Raw genomic sequence first — 10,207 nt, 5'->3', positions numbered from 1 at the left:
GTCTACACTTGCAAGACTCCTGAAAGATGCTTGCAACCATCTTCCATTTCTTGGGTAATATTATATCCTTCTGAGGTCTTTGATGTAGTTGAAGGCTAGATAGTTATGATTTCCTTAGTTACAATAAGAAATAAGTTAGATATAAAACCTTAAACTTACAAATATAAGATAGGATATCTTCTTTAATTTTGCCAAATACAAATAGAATGGATAATGTAACTGTAATTCGTGCTAGATAACTGTTTTGTTATATGTAATTTTACTATGTAAAGTTAAAATTTTCCTTTTTGAAAAAACAAAAAAGGGTAAGTACTGTGGGATGTTCTGTATGTTGCGGATATATGATGCTGTGATTTATTGATATATAAAACACTGATTGGCCAGTAGCCAGGCCGGAAGTATAGGCAGGACTAGCAGAGAGAAGAATTTAGGGAACAGGAAGGTAGAGAGGAGGAGACACCAGCCTGCTTTCCAGGGAACAACATGTAAAGACAGCAGGTAAACCCACGGAACATGTGGCAACACATATATAAACAGAAATGGGCTGAGTATAAGTGTAAAAACTAAACAATGGTAGGTCTGAGCTAATGGCTCAACAGTTTAAATAATATAAGCATTGGTGTGTTTATTTTATTAGTGGGCTGTGGGACTGCAGGTGGCTTGGCAGAACCTGGAGATAAACTCTCCAGCTAGAAATTCTAGAAACACTACCCCTTGGCATTGTGATAAATAAATCTTTGGAACAAAGTTCTGGGTGGGTAGTTAAGGATCCAGGCCCACCTAAGTCTATCCTACATTTCTCTCTGTATTTTCTCCCCTTTTTATTTCTAACTAAGTCTGTCATCCCTCATTCCTTAAGAGTATCTGAGGTAAATAACGGTGGTAGTTGGTCCCCCACAGTGAAAGTACCAGTAAGCCAGGACACCATGTGGCAAGACATAGATGAGTAGGACTAGGTTGAATTAAGATGAAAGAGCTAGCTAATATATGCTGGAGTCATAGGCCATACAGTTTGCAATTAATATAAGCCTCTTTGTCATTATTTTATAAGTGGCTGGGGGATTGTGGGTTTGAGAGGATTGTCTAGACCATGGGACCATGTGGGAAAGAGAAAGTTAGGCTACATAGCATGTCGGCTTGTAGCTATAGTTGATTGCTGCTGCTGCAGTTACAATTCCCTGTGAATGGCAGTCTCCATCTCTTTCAGCCTTCCAAAACAGGCTTAATATCAGAGGATCTTCTCATATTGTATCTCCAGGGAGCTTCCAGGCCACCAAACCTGATTAGTGAATGTTGGTGAAATTATTAAGGCCACTCCATGTAGTTAAAAGGGAGGTTTATTTTGTGGCATAACTTACAAATGAAGGGATAGGTAGGTTGTAGGGTCTGACAAAGGTATGGCGCAGTCTGGCGGTGTTCTCTGGAGAACTCTGCTTGGTCTACCTCCAGCATCAAGTGTCTAGGAATCAAAGAGATCCCTGGAATCTTGATCCTGAGTCTTCAGCATCCTCTCTCAGCCCCACCTTGTAGGCATGACTGTTATGGAAGCCCTGAAGGGCTTGGAACTTCCAAGCCAAGGCTGGAATGGCTACCCACTACAAGTGACCTTTAAGGCATCCAGTGTTATGAACAGAGCAGCTTCCAAGTTCCATGAATACCTAGTGGGCAGTCAGTGGGAAGACAGCCATCAGTTATAAAGTAATATTGCAAATGTGTATTGGTGTTTCTACATTCCCTTGTTTATTTTTTTCCTTTAGAACACACTCCCTAGTACAAGGAATAAGTTCTACATTACACAAATGAAAAAGACAACTAGATAATAAGAATAATGATTCAATGAAGTGAAAGAATAGACAATATTTTTATGGAGAACAGACTGTGAATTAACAAAATCATAGAACAGCATCAATATCTCTAATAACCAGAGTTTGGGAGCCCATTTTAGGGTTCCTCATAGCTTTACCCAGCAGATCCACATAGAGGATGATTAGGGCCACAAGCCTGAGTGCAGGTGTCTGAAAAGGTCTGCACTTTGCTGTGCTGGGGGAGGGGGTCTTTTGCTCCACCCCTTGGCATCTCTATAAATACTTTGGGGCAGAGACAGTCAGGGCCTATTGGAAAATGTTCCAGGCCCTCTCCAGGCTATCCTTTATTTTCTATCTGTTTATCTTCACACTATAAATCCTTCTATCTAATGTTTTCTGCTGCTCACACTCATGAAAACTCTGGGGAGCTGTGGGGTTGGTGGGTAAATGCCGCACACCAGAGTGGTGAAAAATAAAGTGACAAGGTGATGTCACCTTCTGCCTGTGGATATGTTCAGGGTGAGATATGTGTAAACTTCTGTGACTATGCTGATGGTTAAACAAGGTTCCATGTGATTGATGCTTAGCAGGTGAGACTATAAATGTGATGCTTTCCCCTATCAAGTACATTTTCTGAAAATAAAACATGTATCCATACTTACAGGAACTACTAGAATGAAATAAAATCAAAAGTGTCCCCATCACAGTGAAGAGGACATGGAAACTTCAACAGACATGTCTGACTCTGAACTGGAGATGTCTAAGGTGTCCAGCAACAAGAAGCACAAGCCCAGGCATTATGATGACTCACCAGATCTTCCAGAAATGTGAGTGTGTGATGCCCTTTAAATTGAATGTTTTTTTAAAAGGAGACCACATTAGTAGATGTATTGCATGACTTGTGTACAAAAAAATATGAAATGGATAAAATGTGGTGAAACTTTAACCAGAAAAAGAATATAGAACAAAATCATGATTTCAGCCAGATCTTCCCATCAGCACTAAACACAGACCACTCACCATGGAACTGGAACTTAGATGGGATTTTACTATTGCTCTTATAAAAGGTAATTTACAGGGAAGAGATTCTCTTTGTGAAAGAGGACATGAGTAAGAGGGATATTGGATATATCTGACAGATTTCTGACTATGGTTCTCTGTGTTTTCATGAGTCCAATGGCAGGCGCAGCTGATGGAACCTCATGGCAGCTTGGTAAAGACTGGAGGGTCCATTAAACTCTCCTGTGCAACCACTGGATTCACCTTCAGTAATCACTGGATGCACTGTGTTCATCAAGTCCCAGGGAAGGGGTTGTAGTGGGTAGCAACTATAAAATATGATGGAAGTGGAAGATACTATGCAGAGTCTGTGAAAAGTCAATTTACCATCTCCAGAGACAAATATAAGAACTTATTATACCTACAAATGAGCAGTCTGAGAAAAGAAGATACTGCCATGTAACACTGTGTAATACACAGTGAGGAAATGGAATCATGAGCTAAGACACAAACCTCCCAGCAAGGTGTTCAAGTCCAGGAGAGGGCAATGAGCACACAGGGAGCTCCAGGTCAACAGCAGAAGCAGTAACGGGACATTAAAGGGTTATAATACTCTATGTCTGGGGATTTCAAATCATAGATCACATTCCCCAGGATTCCTCTATACAGGCATAACCTCAATCTTTGAAATAAGTAAATCTCTAAACAAGTCTGTCTTCAGTTCTAATATACACATTTAAATACAGAACACACTCTGAACTGAACAAAATGCAGAGCATTACCCAGAAAAGATTTGACTCTGCTCTGTGTACCAGGATCACATGCTGAGGAAGCATGGAACCAGCCATTAGTTTTAAAAATAAAGTTAGGTGTGGGGAGTAATTTGATTTCCTTGATTATTGAAAGGCATGCCATATATTGCAGAAAGAGCTGGGAGAATCCAAGCACAGGTGTATTGTTGACACAATGATTAACAAGTTGATAAGTGCATTCTAAGGTAAGATATGTTCAGAATATTTGTTTTAAAACAGTATTATTAGGTATACTATAAACAATACCAAATCCCACCATCAGCACAATTGTATTGTTTCCTTGCCTTTGTGCCTTGCTTCCAATACTGACAGTTCTTTTTCATAAGGAATTGTTAAACCCTGAGTAGATTTTCCTTCATGAGTTTAGAGAGTTTTCCCACTGTACTGAGATCCTGAAGACAGCCTGTCTGTTCCTCAGAACTCTGACACACCCATGGAGGAACCGATATTGACCAAGGGTGCAGGAGGCAGATGTTCATCCTATCTGCCTCAAAGATGCAGAGCCTCCTGTCGTGATAGTATGATGACCTTCTGGACAATGTGCACCTTCCCTCTGCAATGAATGATGCTTGGGTTTAACTCTGGGTTCAGATTGGAGAGGCCTGAGCTTCATACAACAGTTTACCTCCTTAGACTGCAGGAGATGCATTGTTCACTACTGTCTTACATGGCATTGTCCTTATGCTAGTTAATTAATTACAACAAATGTTACCATATAATCCTTACAGTACATCGAAGGAGTAAATGAAGGAATACAAAATAGGGGGAAAATAAGGACAATGTGGGTATCAAGAGTTGCTAGAAATTTCACTTGAATGTCTAGAAATGTGTGAACACAAGTAGTTAAATTGCCATCTTTGCTGCTTTAATTAAGGAAATCACTAAGCATAGGAAAGTTCATTTTTCTCACAGATTACTTAGTGACTTTGATTTTCTACATTTTCCATGAAGTCCCATACATCAATAAAAGGTGCATACAGAAGTCCTTTGGGTAAAACTGATTCATAGTATTCTAATGACACATCACTAAATTTTATCAGATTTCCATGAACTGGACACAGATGCTATTGTGGACAAGGATAGGAACTTTCATACTAATGGAGCCAGAGCAGTGTGAAGATGGGGTATTTCCTGTGAGTGTTGGTGTCTCCCTTCTGTAGAGAATCCCCTTTCTCTTTCCTCATTTTAATACTGTCATTTCTCTTGTTGGAAGGAGCAGCTCATAAGCATCATGCTAAGTGATGGAAGTGCAGGCCAGAGAGTTGTAAAATCTATCACAGCAGGCTTTCTATAACTACACACATAACCCAGAGGTAAAGAGTTTATCCCTGTGGTGTTAAAAACAATGCAAAGGAGCCCAGAGAGAGAAATCAGTGGTGCTGCCTGGGAAATGACCCATTCCCAATTTCCACACCTTGTCAGAATTTTACTGACTGACATTTTAAAGGAGCAGGCTATGATCATGCAGGTCTCAATCTCAACCTCAATCACTCTGTCACTCTGCTTCCCTACTGCTCTGACCCTCAGAGGGACCAAACAGCAGTGTAAGTGCTCCACCAGACCATCCTGACCTGACATTTTTGTTAATGGATCATGTACCCAAAAGACAGAGAGAGCATCCCAAGCATGTAGAGTGTGAAACTCCATACAAACACAGAAAGGGGGTTCTTTCCTGATTTGTTGGCACAACCTACACAGTTATCTCCTAAGCCATTGAAAGGCCAAGAATGAATTCACTCTACAGACAGACAGCAGTGCTGCTTTGAGAAATTCACAGGATTTTCAAGGGAAGGAAACACATCTGTTACACAAATGGCTGATAAACCTTTCTTACAGTTTTTAACATCTTCATGCATCAGTGAATTGCAAATTAAAAAAATCGATTTAGATGTCATCTTATCTCTGCAAGTATGCCATTTATTAAGGAAGAAAATGGTACCAAATGTTGATGATACATTGGAGAAAGGAGAATAATAATACACGGTTGGTGAGAGTATGAACTGTTGCACTTCCTATGAAATTTTGTCTGTATTTTCCCCAAAAGTTAAAAATAGAAATGTCATGTGACCTAGCTACCTCACTCCTGGACAGACACCAAAGGACTCACTACTGCAAAGATATGAGATCACCTATATTCAGTGTTTCCCTCTTCATGGCTTCTGAGAACTGGAATCAGCCTAGAGCTCCATCAGTTGGTGAATGAATAATAAATGTGTTGTTGAAGCCTCTTCTGTTCTATGGAGCAATCTGCCTAACTACATTTTAAAGTCAGGAGCCATTATGCTGTATTTTAAAAGTAACTTTTTATTTGCTGTGAGAGTTGAGTTGCTCTCTGCTTCCTGGAAACGGACCTTTCCAACCCATAGACTTGATTTGTTTTTGAGAATACCCTGACCCTTCCTAACCCTCCCTTAACGCATCTAATCAAAGGGAGGGTGGCCATATGATGATTTTACAGGTTTTTTTTTCTTATTGCCCCATTGACTGGATTATGTAAAACTATTCAGGATTTTACTCCTCAAGGGGTCCCAAGAGGTGGATTCAGGGCTGCTCTCTTTAACCTGACTTAGAAGGCAGTAACTGACCTGCTCTTGGGTGCACACCAATAGAAATCAAGCTTGTTTTAAGTTTGGCTCTAATTGTGATCTTGGTTATATTTTTGCCCTTGGAATTAACACCATCTGCACAAGTATTCAGGTTAATGCTCCTTCTTGTTAAACACCTTAGCTCACTCATGGCAGATTCAACAATCACACAGGATAGTCAATTATATTTCTAACAAAACAGTAGTTTTAATATTTCTAATTGCTGGGGAAATTATGATGCCTAATCTGTGATCAGAAATGTTGTGTTCGTTTAAGTAATACAGTCTCCATCAATGCCTGTATTTATTCTCATGCCTCCTGTCTAGAATGGATTATGCAGAGCCAGAATTGAAAATCCAGATTCACAAGAGAGATCTTTAAGTCTTAAGGGACTGGGGTGGAGGGAATCCATCTCCTGCAGAAAAAATAGTTTAGATAGTTGGGAATGCATGGGGGGGAACTAGAAAGGAGGATCAAATGGAGAGGGTGAGGAAAAAGTGGACAACAGAGAAAATAAGGGTAAAGAGAACAAAACGTATGGCCATTTGAAGGGTAGTGTGAAAACCTAAACAGTATAATGGTATCCAGCCTCAAAACATGCTAGGTTAGTGGTGGAAAACAGCTTCTGGGAGTAATCAAAAATACATGAATTGGCAAAAGGTCCCTACACGAAACAGAACCCAAACTTTACACTACTGAGTGACCAAGAATCTGAGACTAGATAGCTCCGTAGCCTAGGATAAAAATAAATATTATTGTTCTATAAAAAAAAAGATTGCAATAAAATGACTCCCAATGGCATTCTGCTACACTGTAAGATCAGTGCTTTGCTCAGCCATCATCAGAGAATCTTCCTCCTGCAGCAAATGAGAACACATACAGAGACCCACAGCCAGAGAAAATTCTGCGAATGAGAGATCTTGGACACTCAGCACTGTATAAGAAGTCTTGAAAAGTCTGTCCCCTCAGTGTTCACGGGACACTGAAAAAGAGGACAAAAGAGCATAAAAGCCAGAGGTGATAGAAGGACCAAGGAAATACGGCCTCTAAAGAAACACAGCAGATGCACATAAACATTCAGAGACACTAAGGCAGCATGCACAGGGCTTGCATGGGTCTGCACCAGATGGCATCCTAGAGCTGAAAGGAGAAGTGGACACATGCACCCATCCCTAGCCCAGAAGAGGTCTCCAATTGATAACAACTTTCAGGTGATACTTTAGTTTTGCAAAGGCTGTCTCACTGAAGAAACCAGCTACTCTCAAGCATAGGCTTCATTTTCAGCAATTGATAGTCATCAGAAATCAAATTCAAATAAATTTTGGAGGTCCCATGTCTCATAATATCACATGGCTTTTTGTTATTTTTTATTTCTCATGTTATCCTACATTTCCTTTGATTATATTGTATGTCTTCTAATTTTGAGTTTTCATGGGACTCTAGGGTGTTTACATCATCTGCATCAGCACCTGTTTTTTCTGCCTTTTCTTGGGTTCCTTTCCTTCTGTTTGTTTATTTTGTTCTATTAAGATGTGTTAGTTTTTGTTTCAACTCAATTTATTTCATTTTACTGTTGTTCATTAGAAGCGTGTTTCTTTTCTAAAGAGAAACAGTAGGATGGTGTATCTGGATGGGAGGGGAGAGGGAGGACTTGGAGGTTGAAGAGGGAGGAGATTCTCTAATTGGGATATATTATATGAGAAAAATCTATATTCAAGGAATAAAGACTTGCCCATAAGTTAAAAATTACTACAGGAATGAAGAAAGAGGTAAGGACTCATATTTTGCCCAAACACTGACACATGCTGTAAACTCTAAGAGGAGCCTCAGTCAGTACAGAGACCTGAGGCAGAAGAATGTCCTCTGTATCCATATCCTTAGTCACTGTGGTGGGGCTATCAAACACCAACTCTGATGATACTATCAAGTGTCTAACCTGGTGACCTGTGACCCAAGACAGGATAAAGAATGAATGTTGTCCCTGAGTAATGTTCAAGGTGAGCAGAGTTCCCAGCAGCTTCACTCAGCATCTTTTTCCTCAACCTTCCACAGACTGGATGGAGCAAGAAATACTTTTGGAAGCAGTGATGCAGCAATATGACACTGTCCCAATTTTCCAGGAAATAATGAAACCCATCTCATGTGTGGGAAAAGGAAGAAAAGCAGGACTAGTGTGGGCTTACTAATCAGAAAGACAGTGCTCAGGAATCTAGTGTGAAAAGAAGGTTGGCACTGACCTGAGAATACAAATGTACAGGAACAGAATGGAGGATAGGGAGGATGGGCTAGGAAGTGGAGGTTGGTCATGCCAAGATGTGTTGCCTGTGATCCCTGTAATCCCCATCCTCTCCTATTCCAGACTCACACTCCAGGAAGTCAGATATAGTGGTGGCCTTATTGCAATAGCCAAATGGAGTACTATTCACCCTCCCCATTTATAAAGACAAGGGTGACTCCCAACATGCAAATGCTTCTTCTAGCTCTAAGTTAAATCCCCTCTGGACTGTGGAGCTCACATCTCTCTCACAGGAGGCTGACCTCTGAGGAAAAGGAGGTGTATCCTAGAAGATGGCACTGTTGGGACTTCTGTGCCTGGTGACTGCCCTTCCTGGTGAGTGTTACATGTTCATAGATGTGTTTATGAAGTGTTGTGACAACCAACCTGATTGACAGGATTGTCTCTTCTTGTCTGAAGGTATCTTGTCCCAGATACAGCTTCAGGAGACAGGACCTGGCCTGGTGAAGCCCTCTCAATCGCTGTCCCACACCTGCTCTGTCACTGGTTACTCCATCACCAGTGGTTACTACTGGACATGGATCAGGCAGTCTCCAGGGAAGAAGCTGGAGTGGATGGGGTACATAGGTTATGATGGTAGCCCCTACCACAACCCATCCCTCAAGAGCCGCATCTCCATCACCAGAGAAACATCCAAGAACCAGTTCTTCCTTCAGCTGAACTCTGTGACCCCTGAGGACACAGCCACTTATTACTGTGCAAGACACAGTGAGGAGACTTCAGCAGGAGCCCAGACACAAACCTCCCTGCAGAGGCACTCTGTGCTAGCAGGGGGCGCTCAGCCCTAACCAAGTTCAGTAATTCAGAGCTGGAAAGAAAAACTGGTTTTCTCTGGTTTTGGTTCTCAATTCCTATGGGCAGAGAGGCTTTGGGGTCATTTCTCTCTCTGATCATGAAAAACTCTGTTTTAGTAAAGTCACATTTGCTTCTCCCTCTGTCTCTCAACACGGTGTTTGTGGTAATATTTCTTTTCTTTTTGGTTGTGAATCTAGCCTTTACCAGCTGTGGCATCTCTAGTCTTAGGAATAATTTTTTAATTAAAACAACTTCTTGAAACTCAGCTGACTTTGACAATATACTTGTTCTCCCACTAAGAAATGAATTTCCTTTCTGTGCTTCATTTCCTTCCCCCTCAGATACATGTGTATGACAGAGCACTTCCTACACTATTGACTCAAAGCAGTTGCTGTTTATTATACCTAAGGAATCTGTCATAGATTGTGTGGGGTTGGCACATCACTGAAGCTGTATTACCCACACTGTAATGCAGGGCAGGGATTTTATGATGTCAACTGTGCATGGCTCAGCTCTAAGGACTTTGCTGTAAGGGGGTTATTCATTCCTAAAGTTGGTATATTTTGTACAAATAGTACATAGTTTTTAGTTGTGATTAAAAACATCATATTAAACAAATACTCATGTGTTTACACCAACAACTAATATTTTTAAATGTCAGTGAAGAAACCACCTGTAATATAGCATATAATTATATGGTATGTGTGCAGATAAGCCTAGGTATGCACCATTAGTGTTTGAGTTGTGATTGTTGGTGATCTCCTCCTACAAAGCTTCTTAAGAATAGAAATCTAACCCAAAGGCAGAAACTAAAACATATTGCCTCATCCAACTGATAAAATCAAATCAGATATAGCATATGCTCCCTACTCAATTGACAAGATTCACAGTCAATTCTGTGACTTTTTTTTCAAA

At 40.6% G+C, this 10,207-nt stretch overlaps 1 gene segment (V, D, J or C); it reads left to right on the top strand.

Moving 5' to 3' along the window:
- The first annotated feature begins 8,769 nt into the window (after positions 1-8,769).
- Positions 8,770-9,285, top strand: LOC118575825. The segment is given in 2 exon segments: positions 8,770-8,812; positions 8,897-9,285. Coding segments are annotated over 2 exon segments (432 nt in total).
- The last annotated feature ends 922 nt before the right edge of the window (positions 9,286-10,207 follow it).

Source organism: Onychomys torridus, unplaced genomic scaffold (genome assembly GCF_903995425.1).
Source record: "Onychomys torridus unplaced genomic scaffold, mOncTor1.1, whole genome shotgun sequence".
Lineage (NCBI taxonomy): Eukaryota > Metazoa > Chordata > Mammalia > Rodentia > Cricetidae > Onychomys > Onychomys torridus.
Note: the sequence above shows the minus strand (reverse complement) of the source record. Positions and strands in the feature narration are given on the sequence as shown.